A 16,083-nucleotide genomic window follows, 5' to 3' on the forward strand; every position below is an offset into this window, starting at 1 on the left:
AGCACCCATGACTTGCAATCTAGCTAACAGACAGCTAATGTCAAGGGCTGGTATTTAGCTTCACCATAATTACATTGCCCACTATACAGAGATAAATATTATTAGATATACATTAAAGAAAATATCCTCCTTTCTTATTCTAAGAGAAAAAAAAACTACAGAGCAAGATAATCCAATCCCTTACTTATCAATACAGAAAGCATGCAAATATCTTCTGAACTTTTTCCTCATTTTTTGTGAGAGCAAGCCTAAGGATGATAACCACAATGCACACAAGGAGTTTTGTACAAGAGAGTACAAGTCCTAAATGAGCCTTTGCTCTTGTACAGCACTATTTCAGACAAGTCTACAACAGAGTCTGCTATTCCAAATATTTCTGACTTATATTAGTGTGATTATAGATGGCTTTCTTTATGTTTCCCCTAGGTAGACACACTCTGGTACAAAGAACTGAGAAGTTAGAGTAGTCAGTCACTTCTCCAGCCTCAATTCAAGTATGAAAGCAAGAATCACAGAATCATAGAATCAACCAGGTTAGAAGAGACCTCCAAGATCATCTAGTCCAACCTAGCACCCAGCCCTATCCAATCAACTAGACCATGGCACTAAGTGCCTCATCCAGGCTTTTCTTGAAGACCCCCAGGGACGGTGCCTCCACCACCTCCCTGGGCAGCCCATTCCAATGGGAAATCACTCTCTCTGGGAAGAACTTCTTCCTAATATCCAGCCTATACCTACCCTGGCACAACTTGAGACTGTGTCCCCTTGTTGAAGTCACAGGCTTAAACAGGACTCCACAACTCACAAGACAACACACTTAAAATCCTATAACAAAGTTTGATTACAGTATCATTTTTAGAGAAATAATCTTTCTGCAATGGAAACTGTGAGGAAAAAAAAATCAAGGTACAGTGCACAGGAAAAACAGAGTCAGTTAAGACAGCTAAATAAGTGAACAGACTGTTCATGTGCAGCCAATACTGCAAGGTCTACAACATTTTAGTACCCTTTCCACACTTGATGGGGTATTTCTACAACTCCCAAAGATTTAGTTTTCACAAAGGGGCTTGTACATTATTAAACTAACATCACCAGAGCCAGTCTGTAGTTCTCTCTGGTCCTGTAACAGTATGCTGAATGATCACAAATATTTATTTTGCAGTAGACCATTTAAGGATCATCTCAGCCAAATGGCCAATACTTTCCTTGGGTGTCTGTTCTGCAGCTCTGTTGAGAACAAGCTCTTTGAACCATACCAACTAGAAATACACTGGAAGGGAACATGGTGTTCAGAGCTGCAGCAAAATTTTTTTGGATTATATTTACAGAAGAAATGCCTTAAAGGTATAACCTGTTGTGAAGGAACATTCTTTCAGAAAACTCTTGCAAGAGTGAGGGGATCTTTACTTATTGCAGTCCCCAGAATGCTTCAAGGTAGGATATTAAATATTCTCAGCAAAAATATCTATGAAGTCCACAGTCTCTACTACTGGAGGCTTTTGAGAATGAATCACTGTCAGGAATGATGCAGGTAAAACAGTCTATGTCTTGGGTGAAGTGATTGGAGGATCTCTTCAAGTCCTTCCATAGAATCATAGAATCAACCAGGTTGGAAGAGACCTTGAAGATCATCCAGTCCAACCTATCCCCCAGCCCTAAATATCTGCTTGTATGTTGTGCTAGCTGTAAATACAAAGCTTCATTCATATCTCCAGAGCCATCTGAGTCTAGTCTGGGTGATTTCTAAAGTGTGAGGGGTGGGTAACACCCAAACCATCACAACACTGTTACTTCTAGGCTCAGATTAACACAGTAGACCGATTTAAATGGGGGGCAAAGACATAATTTTGTCCTGTCTGTAGCCATAGGACTGTCTAAGCTCCAAGTGGTGTTGAGATTTGAAACACTGTGCTGGTGAGAGGCTCTAACTCTTCTTTTCCAAAGGTTATTGTACACATGGAGTCCAGATTGGAAAGCTCAGCAGTCTTGTTTTCAGCTGTTTCACATTATTGCTGATCTAGAGCACTCCAAATTCCTTTCTTCTCCCCGTCTCCTCTTTGGGATAGAATGGGGAGAAGGTGGTGATATAAAAACTGCTTTCCCCCAACCTGCCCTGCAGGCTTGAAGGGGAAAAAGCAAAAGGCACCTTTCCACATGTGTACTGACCCGTGTGGAAGCCTGTGCTGGGAATTGGGCTGGTGGTTGGCTGGGTGTTTGTGCCCAGTATAAAATGGCAAATGGACACTTGCTCTATTTAGCCTTTTCTAGGCTAAGGGAGAAGGCGCAAGGTGGTTTCACACCTTGAAAGAGTTCCCATTTTGACGGAGCTCACGAGCACAGGCTTCTGCCGTGACAGAATTCCCATTTTGGACAGCTCCTACCTTTTTACACAGCTCTCAGTTTTACATCGTTCCTGCCTCTGGACCATGCTGTGCAAATTTGCAAGCTTGGCAAGACCTGAGGTCCATCTGAGAGATAGCAGCACCTGGACCTGGCTACTCTTGGACCATACCACAGCCCACTTCCTGGCTGCTACTCTCAACTAGGGAGACCCTAGCAGTTCAGCTGTCCCCCAGGGCTGCTGAGGCAGCATCGCTTCCATGAATTGGTGTTGTTGAAGTTGTGTCTTGAGACACCTCCAAGTTTGGCAGCTTTTCCACCCATCTTGGACTTCTGCCACATGGATCCAGACTATTGGATATCGCTTGCAGCATCAGAAGGCAGTCAAGTCACAGAGAAATCCAGCAAGGGATCATCACTGAATACCTATTTCACCTTCATGAGTAAAGCTTGCTGTTCCCTGAATTCTTTGCTCAATCTGATTGATAGTGGGGTAAAGCTGTGTTTATAGCTTAGCCTTTTCTATTTCATAGAATCAACCAGGTTGGAAGAGACTTCTAAGATCATCCAGTCCAACTCATCACCCAGTTCTAGCCAATCAACTAAACCATAGCACTAAGTGCCTCATCGAGTCTTTTCTTGAAGACCTCCAGGGATGGTGCCTCCACCACCTCCCTGGGCAGCCCATTCCAATGGGAAATCACTCTGCAAAGATCTTCCTCCAAATATCCAGCCTATATCTCCCCTGGCACAACTTAAGACCATGTCTCCTTCTTCTGTTGCTTGTTGCCTGGGAGAAGAGACAGCCTCCCTTCAGGTAGTTGTAGACAGCAGTGAGGTCACCTCTTCTGCAGGCTAAACAACCCTAGCTCCCTCAGCCTCTCCTCATAGGGTTTGTGTTCCAGGCCTCTCACCAGCTTGACTGCCCTTCTCTGGACACGTTCCAGAACCTCAAAATCTCTCCCGAATTGAGGGGCACAGAACTCAGGGTGTGGCCTGACCAGTGCTGAGTACAGGGGAAGAATAACCTCCCTTGTCCTACTGGTCACACTGTTCCTGATCCAGGCCAGGATGCCATTGGCTCTCCTGGCCACCTGGGCACACTGCTGGCTCATGTTTAGCCTACTATCTACCTGTACCCTGAAGTCTCTTTCTGCCTGGCTGCTCCTCAGCCACTGTGTCCCCAGCCTGTAGCACTGCTTGGGGTTGTTGCGGCCAAGTGTAGAACTCTGCACTTGGCCTTGTTAAATCTCATCCCGCTGGCCTCTGCCAACCCCATCCAACCCATCAAGGTCCCTCTGCAAGGCTCTCCTACCCCCCAACATATTGACACCTACTCCTAACTTGGCATCATCTGCAAACTTACTGATAATGGACTCAGTCCCCTGATCTGGATCATCAATAAAGATATTGAACAAGACTGGGCCCAGCACTGATCCCTGGGGGACACCACTAGTGGCTGGCTGCCAGCTGGATGTGGCACCATTCATCACTGCTCTTTGGGTCTGACCCTCCAGCCAGTTCTTGACCTATATCAGAGTGAAATTTTCTGACTTCCTAAATCTCTATGTTTGTCCATAACATCCTGTTGAAGAATTCCCAGGCCAATTAGAACCTGTAAATAAACCTAAACTACTTTTGTACATAGTTTGGGGGCAAGACTTTCAGGAAAATAGTTATATTTTTATAATTCCTGACTCAGCCACATTAATTCCCTGCCTCCACAACTACTGCAAACTGACAATTCATGGAGAACAACTTTCTCAAAGGCAAAATTAACTAGTGCCATTCAGATCAGGTCATTTGCATTTTTTAATGCTCTTCAGTAATTGACAAACAACATCATCTGAGACACCTACTATATCTATCTTAGCTGTGACACACTTAAGACTAAACAAAGCTTCTTGACTGCCCTGATTTCTTAAGCAAGAACCTCAGGCTATGATTGAAATTACATATTCAAAAGTGCAACTTGTTTTTTCCTGGACAAAAATCACCCCACACCTACTCTACCTACAAATGTGATTCTTTGATACCCAAGGTATCCGTGGATTCATAAAGTTGGCAGGAATCTTAGACAGTTCTTGAAGTATTTTGAGGTCTACTACACATTTTTCTGGAACAACAAGACATTCAGAGTGGCATGAAGACAGACAAGCAGGCATACACCCTTAGCTTTTTTTTTCCTTCACATATATAGACATTGCCAATCCCATCATCAACCCACTAAAGTAGCTTTTTCTGAAAGGGATCACTCATAAAAATTACCCTCTTAATCTGAATAAATAGGACAGCCTTGTATTATGAACTGAAAAACTATTTGTGATGAGTAAGACGTAGAGAAATTTGGCTCATCTGTGTATGAAAAACAGAGGGCACGTAAAGCAGCAATGAAAGACAGGCAGATTAATAGCAGCAAAAGACAGGAGAAAGAGATCAGGCTACTACTAGTCTGAACTTGAAGGCTGATATTTATGAAACCACCAAAACTTTCTTTGTATTCCAAATGCAACAGTTGTAATACTAAGGTGATCCCAGACAAATGGCAGTAACAAGGAAAAAGGGGGAAAACGAGGTAAGGGACTGATTTTCATACACACACTTAATTTAAAAATCAGCCAATGTTTCCACCAGCAGGAGAGAAAGACACCCTCACATAAATGCCTAATTATATGTAATTTCATTTCTGTCAACCTTACTCATACCAATACTGATGACTTCAGAACATGACAGATGCTTCTACCTATCAAAATAAGCAACATATACACATGAACATTAAAGCTTCCTTGCCTATACAACTGGCTAGTGAAATTCAACAGCAAAGGCTGAATTCCTGAGAGTGTTTATTTTTCTGAAGTAATTAAAAAAAAATTACTCTTGGGTGATTCACTGATTAAATGAATTCATTAAGGATTCTGTATGGTAGTTAAATATTATAAAAATCTTTTGCTCTTTTCAGTGATGTAGCAACCTGTGCAATTGTAGCCTCACTGTTGAGCCAGGGGCTGACTGCACGCAAAGTTCAATATCATAACTAAAAACTTCTACGAACCTTGACAATACTTCACCTTCATAGTTATCCCAATCTATGCAACACTGCATCTGATATTAATACAACAAGAAGTGTACATATCATATCATAGAATCAAGTGTAAACACATTAAGAAGAAGAAAACTCACTACTTTTGGTCTATGCACAGGCTGAATAAAAGAGTAAAAAAGTGTTGTGGTTTGTTACAGTCAGCAATCCTACAACATCCTAAGAATTGCCAAAACTGTGCTGAAATCCACAATACAACAGTCACCACTTTCCATCTTAAAAAATTACTGTGATCTGAAAAGGACAGAAATAGGCTAGTAGAGCCAATGACAGCTCCAAAGCATGTTATTCAATAAAATAACAACATTATCTCTTTTTTGTTTTCAGATATTCATGAAAACAGTCTGAAAACTGAACTAAGTTATCTAAGTTAGGGCACGTTCTTGATAAGATTTTTCACAGATTTTATCAAATTGCCACAAATCTCAAGCCATTTATTATCCTTGGGAAAAAAAAAGTGATCTTGAAAAGTGCTGTAAGCTAAAACATGTGACCTCCAATTGTATTGCTGAGAACAAAAATGAATGAAGTTTTGCTCATGTATTGCATAGCATTATATCTTCGTAATCAACGCTTCAAATACCAAAACCTTCACGAGAAAACAAAACTGTGTTTAAAAGCAATGCCTCCAAAATTCAACAACTAAAAAATTAGTGCATCTTACCTCCCGTTCCGAGAACTTTCAGGAGTTCAAAGTTTTCAATGCCAACTTTCTCTGCATGGCCTGTCAAATTTGCTGAAGGAGGGGGGAAAAAAAACAAAACAAAACCACATCAGATATGTAGTACACAAACATTTTTCTCACACATTACTATAGCTTCAGTAAAAACAAGTTAGCAGATGAATGAAATAAGCAGCACTAAATGGACACTCCAGCTGCAGACTGTACTTCTTTTTAACTTCACAAGCAAAGGATACCCATTTTCTTGCTTCCATTTGTCTTTACAGAGGTACCAAATCACAGAACAATAATTGAAGCCAAGATAGCTTATACACTGTCTTTCACCCTATCACTGGACACTTCTGAAAAAAATCTAGAACCCTTTATCCATAAGGCAGCAATTAAGTAATCTTTTAGCCCTAGCACTCTGAGTACTCTCACATTCTTGGATTATATGGCATTGGGAATGACATAAGCAGCCGTCCAATGAACCTACAAAGACTCTCTACTACTACCAAATAGGAAAGACCTTGGAGTTTACATAGTCAAGCAGTCTGAAAAAAACAACCTGTTACAACGTTGTTTTACTTATTGGAGTGTTTGGAAGGAAGAGGCTCTGTTTATACAATTCTATACCATTTTGAGTTGTTGGGGGATTTTTGTTCTAACAGACATTCTTCTAAGCAGGAAAGAGTCCTACTTAAAGTAATTGTGATGGGTTGGGCTGTGGTTTTGTTTGGGTTTTTTTCCTTTTATAAGATGGTAAAATAAAGCCTTAAGCAGTTGCTTTTTTATTTGCCACCTTTCATTCCTAATTTTTTCCACCAACATGACTACAGGCTATTCAGCAAAGCTGCTCATTGAAGTTATCCAAGTTGCAAGCATTAAGGCAAAAAAGTGACTGAGTTTGATTATTCTTACCCAAGTTCAGCTCTCTGATTAACTTTAATGAGCAGCTACATACAGAGTTTTACCAGCACAATTAAGGATGCTGCATAATGCAGCAGAAGCTGGTATGGCTGTTAAAAAGATGCTTCTCAAAGCACAACTTCAAGAAATTTTATGTCTAAAGGCTAGTTTAGAAAAAAAAAAAATTAGTGAAGACATGCAAGAGACTTTCATTAGCAGCATCACAGATAACAAGTACAAAGATCTCTTCACCAAGAAAGATCTTTGATAGGAGATGCTCAAATTAATTTACTCCAACAGAAATTCTCATTTGGTTTGGTATTTCTAAGAATCTTTATCAGGATGATGTGCTTTCTGAATTAATTATCAAAAATTATAGTTAATCTCCATTCAGGAAGACACAGTAACTCAGAAACTCCAACCAGAAAGCTTAAAGCTTCAGAAAGACATCTTTCTGCAAATTCAAACACTAAGTAAATTTACATTTCTGACTTATTCCAACAATCCTAGGAATCTGCACACATACACACATCTAGTTGGGATACAGTCACATTAGTGCTCCTGTGCAAGGCATTAATGAAACCTCATCTGAAATATTGCTCTCAACTCTTACCATTCATCTTTATAAAGGGATCAAACTTGGAATATGTGCAGAGAGCATTAGAAATTACTGGGAGATTAGAAGGTTTCAAAAAGCTCTCAAGATTTTTTTTTCTTGTAAAAGCAGAAGTACACATGACAATTTTTGCAAATCAGAACAAAGTCTACAAGCTGCCCTAGTACTACATTAAAATTAAACACCACCACCAAACAAAACACTCACCACAAATACACACAGCACAGTGAAATTTTATCAGAGAAATGTTGCTTCTGTAGTTCTGTGATCAGTTCCACTTTTTTGTAACACGTACTGGGCAAGGCAGTACCAAAGTAATTACAAACTAAGTAGCACAGGTGAGTCTAACTGAAGTTTGCTGTGCTATTTTCACTGCAAATAGAACAAATACCATTGCTAGTCCTACACTACAGTCATTGCTGAAGTGTTCAGGAAGGAAGATGAATTCACAGGCTAAGAATGGAGTAGTAGCAGGGAAGGCAAATCTAGACTGAGTCATTATCTATGTAATTACAGTACACCATGTCACAGTCAGAAAGCAGCTTGTCTTAAAACAACTTAATATTACATATTATGTTCTTAACAAGTACTAAGAATGGTACTCAGTATTATGCAGTTTCAAAACAGCACCATTCCTGCCAGGGACAACAAGAGTTGGGGACTGTCCTCCAGAAGAGGCCAGGTTTAGTGTTCACAGTTTTAATGACACAGTGGATGTCACTGTAGACATTCAGGACACAGGGCTTCACTGCTGAACTCAGAGTAACTTTTTCACTAAGAAATTCACTGACTTGGATCTTTCACTATTAAGTACTCCAGAAGGGTTTTACCATCTCACATCCTTCAGCAGCTACCAGCAGAAGGCTTTTCAGTTAAAAACTGTTATTTAATCCTGGCATATTCTTGGAACTGAATAGAAAGATGAGAAAGCAGAACACAAACACTCCATCTCCCATAACACACTGAAGATTTGTAATGCTGGCTGTAGTCCTAAGAAGTGATCAAAGACCTAAAGTTAATCCATTTATCTAAACTGTACCATAAACTCAATTCAATTTATACTCCACACTCAGCAACATTACTAAAACCTTTCCACCTTCACAAGGTTACACAGCAAAAAGCTGAACAGTACCTACTTTGAATTATTATAACCTTGTTTCAATGTGAATTGTAATGTTTTACCACCCATTTAACTCCAATTTTTACTTGGATTTAGTATGCTTAGTTGTCTTAGACTAAAAGCAACCACACATTAAAAAAATCAAGTTATTGCAATATTATTTTAATAGCCCATGAACACTACAAGTCTAAACTCATTCTTTTTGTATTATGAAGAAAAAGAGTCTTCCTGCAAGATTAATTAAAAGGTGCTGTTTAACACACAAAGCTATGACAGACATACAAACTCCTTTAGAATTACACTCTATGAAGTAACAATTATCCTTAAAAAGGCCAAACCAACACAACACACCAAACAAAGGAAAATCATAAACCCCAAAAATCTTCAAAGCTACAAGATAAAAAAATCTAAGAAAATGCTTCTGCCAAGGTAGTCACAGCTGGCAATGGCTTCCTCCAGCTACCTCAGTTGCTGCACTCAGTCCATCTCTGAAGTCATGCCCCAAGAAAAGCAGGCTGAAGAGCTTGTGTGCCTCTGCCACATTCTTTCCACTGACGCTGTTACAGCAATTCTCTTTCTTCATCTGGTCAACCAGGCACAGCACTTTTCTACTTTCTAGTTGAATAAGGTGCAGCTTCTCCAGAATGGAAGTCTTCATACCAACTTTCCCTTCAACTGGCTTTCAGCATAAACCCTCAAAGATGAGTTATTCTGTTCTATGACTACTACTGGAGGACCTTGCACAAGGAATGCTTACCATAATTACAAGACAACTATTCTAAGTTTGAGAGCCTTAAAGGATTTAAACAAGAAAGCCACCATTTCTACCACTGGCAGAACAGCAAAAGTCTTCTCACAGATATCACCATATTAGGATCACTGTCAAAACCTGATCCCACAACTGTCTGTGCAGCCTGCACGAAGACAGTCCTTTCAAAGGGCAACAAGACATACACTATCATCTAGCGACCGGCATTTATAGAAAATACTACTGTAACATTCCAGCATATGCAGAAACACCAACGCTCTTCAAAACAGAAACACAAGAAAACTCTTCATTTAAGAACTGAGCAAAAGAGAAGCATTTAGGAAACAGTAAAATTTACTTCTCCATGCCCTTTTTCTTTGAGTCTATTGAGTACCACGGAATGGAACTGAGCTTGGAATGAAGACAGCAGTGCCCAGGGCAACAGGGCAAGAGTTTCTCCACAAATAGTCCAATGTCACACATGACATAGCAGTGAAAAGAACAGTGGTACATGAAAAAAACAAGCAGTAAAATCACAGAACCTTCTAGGAGACAAGGTAACTGCATGGGTGCACAACTTTGAGAGGCTGAGGGAGCTGGGATTGGTTAGCCTGGAGAAGAGGAGGCTCAGGGGAGACCTTATTGCTGTCTACAACTACCTGAGGGGTGGTTGTGGCCAGGAGGAGGTTGCTCTCTTCTCTCAGGTGGCCAGCACCAGAACAAGAGGACACAGCCTCAGGCTGCGCCAGGGGAAATTTAGGCTGGAGGTGAGGAGAAAGTTCTTCACTGAGAGAGTCATTGGACACTGGAATGGGCTGCCCGGGGAGGTGGTGGAGTCGCCGTCCCTGGAGCTGTTCAAGGCAGGATTGGACGTGGCACTTGGTGCCATGGTCTGGCCTTGAGCTCTGTGGTAAAGGGTTGGACTTGATGATCTGTGAGGTCTCTTCCAACCCTGATGATACTGTGATACTTTCTTGATTTCTACCGCAGTCATCAACAATAAACATTGGACCAACACAGTGAAAGGGAGAGTATTTTCTATTTTTCTATTTATCAACCAGGTTGGAAGAGACCTCCAAGATCATCGAGTCCAACCTATCACCCAGCCCTAGCCAGTCAACTAGACCATGGCACTGAGTGCCTCATCCAGTCTTTTCTTGAACACCCCCAGGGACGGTGCCTCCACCACCTCCCTGGGCAGCCCATTCCAATGGGAAATCACTCTCTCTGTGAAAAACTTCTTCCTAACATCCAGCCTATACCTACCCTGGCACAACTTGAGACTGTGTCCCCTTGTTTTATTGCTGGTTAACTGGGAGAAGAGGCCAACCCCCACCTGGCTACAATGCCCCTTCAGGTAGTTGTAGACAGTAATAAGATCACCCCTGAGCCTCCTCTTCTCCAGGCTAAACAGCCCCAGCTCCCTCAACCTCTCCTCATAGGATTTGTGTTCCAGGCCCCTCACCAGCTTCGTTGCCCTTCTCTGGACACCTTCCAGCACCTCAACATCTCTCTTGAATTGAGGGGACCAGAACTGGAGACAGTACTCAAGGTGTGGCCTGACCAGTGCTGAGTACAGGGGAAGAATAACCTCCCTTGTCCTACTGGCCACACTGTTCCTGAGGCAGGCCAGGATGCCAATGACTCTCTTGGCCACCTGGGCACACTGCTGGCTCATCTTCAGCTTACTATCTATCAGTACCCCCAGGTCCCTTTCCTCCTGGCTGCTCTCCAGCCACTCAGTCCCCAGCCTGTAGCACTGCTTGGGGTTATTGTGGCCGAAGTGCAGAACCCTGCACTTGGCCTTGTTAAATCTCATCCCATTGGCCTCTGCCCACCCATCCAGCCTGTCCAGGTCCCTCTGCAGGGCTCTCCTACCTTCCAACAGATCAACACCTGCTCCTAGCTTAGTGTCATCTGCAAACTTACTGATGCTGGACACAATGCCCTCATCCAGATCATCAAAAAAGATATTGAACAGGACTGGGCCCAGCACTGATCCTTGGGGAACACCACTTGTGACTGGCTGCCAACTGGATGTGGCACCATTCACCACCACTCTCTGAGCTCTGCCATCCAGCCAGTTCTTGATCCAGCACAGAGTGAATCTGTCCAAACCATGAGCTGCCAGCTTGGCTAGGAGCTTCTTGTGGCAGACAGTGTCAAAGGCTTTGCTGAAGTCCAAGTAGACTACATCCACAGCCTTCCCCACATTCACCAGGCGGGTAACCTGATCATAAAAGGAGATCAGGTTGGTGAGGCAGGACCTGCCCTTCCTAAACCCATGCTGGCTGGGCCTGATCCCTTGGCTATCCTGTAGGTGCTTTGTGATGGCACCCAAGATGACCTGTTCCATGACCTTGCCTGGCACTGAGGTCAGGCTCACAGGTCTGTAGTTTTCTGGCTCCTCCTTACGAGCCTTCTTGTGTATGGGAATCACATTGGCCAGCTTCCAGTCTTCAGGGACCTCTCCAGTGAGCCAGGACTGCTGATAAATGATGGAGAGTGGCTTGGCCAGCTCAGCTGCCAGCTCTCTCAGCACCCTAGGGTGGATCCCATCCGGTCCCATGGACTTGTGAGGATCCAAATTACGCAGCAGGTCCCTTACTGCTTCCTCATGGATTAGAGGGGGACTGTACTGGTCCCTGACTCCATCCACAGCTTCAGGAGTCCAGCTGTCCTGGAGACAACCTGTCCCACTAGTGAAGATTGAGGCAAAGAAGGTGTTAAGCACCTCTGCCTTTTCCTCATCCTTTGTCACTATGTTCCCATCTCTATCTAGTAAGGACTGGAGTATGCAGCTAAGGGCAACACCATGATCAACCCAGAAGCAAAAACTAAAGGGAAAAGGCTAAGATATCACAACATCCATAAAGACAATGAGAAAGTAGTGGTACAGGCCAAATTGCCGCCTCTGAAGGCAAACAGAAGCAAGTATGTAGTAACATTCCCACTGTTAAGATAAACCTCAACATGCAAGGCCACCATCAAGGCATGGAGATCGGTATTGTCACTCTCAGTCCCCTGGAATTAGGACAGTTTATTTAACTAGGAACCAGAACAACATATTTCTATTTGATGGAGGATGAGACATGACTTGTCCACACTATACCTGAACTTTGAGACAGTGTGAACTAAGAACTGTGCAAGTTGGTACTATGTAAAGATCATAAAACTGCAAAGAGTCATAAGTAATGCTTAATAATGTCTGTTCTCAAACAAAAATGTGATGTGTCCACTGTTTCTAGACTACACTGCATACAGGTTTTGAAGCAGATAAAAAAAAAATCAGAGCTTCCTGTACTAAACTAGACCAAGTAACTTCAAAAAAGGCAAGCTCTGTCTGAAAGCTGTGACTTGCTGCAGAAATGACATGAGATCAGCTCAGTAATATTTCAAACGATTAGGTTGTTAAAACCAACTTGTTCTCAATACCAGGCATTTGACACCTGTCACTTCATATAATCTTCACTCATCTAACAGATCTTCTTTAAGTCACAGCAACAAAGAACAGATGCTGTTTTCAAAGTTATATGAACAAACTTGAAACTGTCTCTTCGGGTGGATAATAGATGTTTTTTTCCGTGAAATTAGGCAAAACTAGCATATTCCTCCTGGGAAAAAAAACAGCACACCAAAACAAAAACACAGCAACAACACTGCATTTGCTTGGCAGACACTGAAGGATCTAGGATGTTATACTATTTTTCTCCTACATGTAAAATTATACTTTGATTGTAACTAGTAGCAGCAGTCGAGAGCTATTCATGAAGGAAAGTGAAAAATATTCCATAGTCCTTGAAATCTGACAGACTAACTAAGCAGTTATTCAGGGAGGGGAACAGCCTCACAAACATGAAACTGAGTTTAAAAACCTCAAGAATTAACTGCATTTTCTTTAGGCCAGAAAAGAATTTATAGCAAAAATAAAACATGAATGTAGTTCTGAATTCACGTCAAAGAAGAGAAATTGCAATTCACGTTATTCTGAACTCTACCATGAGTACTAAGACAACTGGGGTGATAACTGCTCAATCTCTATAATATTAGATGCTTGAAGGGAAGACTACCTGAACTGGAAAAAAGTATTCAAGATGTCACTAAGCTGCTGCTGGCACTTTAGAAGGCCTAGAAGCCAAGGCTTTATACAGCCAAAGATGACAAAGACCTCTGAAGTACCAGCTAAGGAAAATACAGTATGTGGAAATTCAAAGGTACAAAATGCTGTGGAGAACATGACAGGAAATTATCGTTACCATTATGAAAAGAGACTGAAACTGCAGAAGCCTGTCCCCATCAGAAGCTGAAATAAAGGTGAAGGTGTGGACATCTGAGATGAACAATTCAGAGTCACAATAGCCTGAAATGGAAAATGCTGCATGCTAAGATTCACTTGCACTCATCAGCAGTAGCCCTTTCACTATTACAGAAGAAATTTTTCTATGAGGTTTGTCATTACTGTGAGATGAATCAGTATGAAGTCACTAAGATTTAACCTGGGAGCAACTCCACAGCTACCTAGAAGCTTGATGTGCAGTAACACCAGACATAACAGGCAAAACCCTCCAAAAGGTAATTAGGGAATATGCTAATTAAAAATGTTGGCATAATCTAATGCTAAGCAGAGTTTTAAAACGGTAGATCAAAATAACAGTTACAAGACTGTGCACAGCTTTTGAAATAAGAAATTCTAAGTACAACATTGTGATGGTTTGGGGGTTACCCCGCCCCCCCACACTTTTGTATTTGCCCCAGCTAACTCAGACGGACCCTGGGAATATAGATGAAGCAATTTATTTACAGCTAGCAGAATTTACAAGCAGCTATTTACAATATATACAGTTATATACAATTATATACAGAAATATACAAAGGATAAACAATATAAAAGCACAACTCCCCTCCCAGAAACCTGAGTCCCCAGGAGGGGCTCTCAAACCACCCCAACACCTCCCCCCGTCCCTCTCAACCTTACCCCAGTTCTCAGGAAGAAGAGAGGTGCAGCCAAGAGGTTAGGGAGCAAGGTTAGTAGGAGCAGGGTTAATGAGATGTGACCAGGTCCAAGGCAAAAGCAAGAGTGAGAAACAAAATGGAGAATGTTTTCTTCTTCTTCCCAGAGTTCTCAGCGTGACTGTGAGAGAAGTAGACACAATTGTTTTTCATTTCACTGCCCGTTATCTAGTTCTGTTACCAAAACATTCCAGCTTGCTTCAAACTAGCACAATCCACCCCTGTCTACTTCGCTCAGAGCATCGCTGAGAATTATCCAATCTAATCTAAACCAATATTTACACTAAAACAATATATACAAGTTCAGTTCACACTTCAATCAGATGTAGGTGATTCAAAAGCTCAGAACAGGGACTCCCAGGTGATGTTGGGTTTCGTGCTCACGTACTGTAGATTCTATCGTAGATTCTCTCAGTGTTGGGCGCCGATGTTACCTAGAACAGAAAACTCCTAACAACTTGAATTTAAACTCTCTCAGCTAAGGTTAAATTTCTCTGTGGAATACACTGGATTTCACCATTCTCCTGCATTACCCAGTAGGTGTGACCAGGACCTTCAGCAGATACCACCCCTCGGACAGGTTTCCCTTCGCCCGAAGGAGAAAATACCCAAACAGTTTTCCCTAACAGATTCTTCTCATGTACAACAGGAACTTTATCACCGTCTACTGTTTGGACCAAATCTGATTGTGCAGGTCCTGCTCTATTTACTGAACCTCTACTATTTACCAACCAGGTAGCTTGTGCTAAATGTTTGTCCCAGTTTTTTAGAGTTCCACCCCCCATGGCTTTTAGGGTGGTTTTCAGCAAACCGTTGTAGCGCTCAATCTTCCCTGAAGCTGGTGCATAGTAGGGTATGTGATAGATCCATTCAATACCATGCTCTTTGGCCCAATTTTTCACAAGATTGTTCTTGAAATGAGTACCATTGTCTGACTCAATTCTCTCTGGAGTTCCATGTCTCCACAAGATCTGTCTCTCCAAACCAACAATGGTGTTACGTGCAGTAGCATGTGGAACTGGATAGGTTTCCAACCATCCAGTGCTGGCTTCTACCATCGTTAGCACATACTGCTTGCCAGAACGAGATCGAGGTAAAGTGATGTAGTCAATCTGCCAGGCTTCACCATACTTGTACTTTGACCATCTCTCACCATACCATAAGGGCTTGATTCGCTTAGCCTGCTTAATAGCAGCACAAATGTCACAGTCATAGATGACTTGGGTGATAGCGTCCATGGACAAGTCAATTGACCTATCGCGAGCCCATCGGTATGTTCCATCTCTGCCTTGATGTCCAGATGAGTCATGGGCCCACCGAGCTAAGAACAACTCACCTCGGTGTTTCCAATCAAGGTCAATGTCAAGTTCAGAGTTGGTATCAACTTGAGCAATCTTAGCAGCTTGGTCTGCCTTCTGGTTATGTTGATGTTCCTCATTGGCTCTGCTCTTAGGCATGTGTGCATCTACGTGCCGCACCTTCACTGGAGTTTTCTCCAGCCGTGCATCAATGTCCTGCCATAGATCAGCACACCAAATAGGCTTTCCTTTCCTCTGCCAACCATTCTTCTTCCAGTCCT

The 16,083-nt window shown here is 42.1% G+C and overlaps 1 protein-coding gene across 1 annotated transcript in view; it reads right to left on the reverse strand.

The window, feature by feature from the left end:
• Positions 1–16,083, reverse strand: part of RPS6KA5 (ribosomal protein S6 kinase A5) — a 104,203-nt gene that overhangs the window by 77,456 nt on the left and 10,664 nt on the right. The window contains exon 2 of the mRNA XM_064151619.1: positions 6,105–6,176. Within this exon, the coding sequence (XP_064007689.1) occupies positions 6,105–6,176 (72 nt within the window). The remainder of the gene's footprint in view (positions 1–6,104; positions 6,177–16,083) is intronic.

The sequence above is a fragment of the Pogoniulus pusillus genome, chromosome 1, assembly GCF_015220805.1.
Source record: "Pogoniulus pusillus isolate bPogPus1 chromosome 1, bPogPus1.pri, whole genome shotgun sequence".
Classification (NCBI taxonomy): domain Eukaryota; kingdom Metazoa; phylum Chordata; class Aves; order Piciformes; family Lybiidae; genus Pogoniulus; species Pogoniulus pusillus.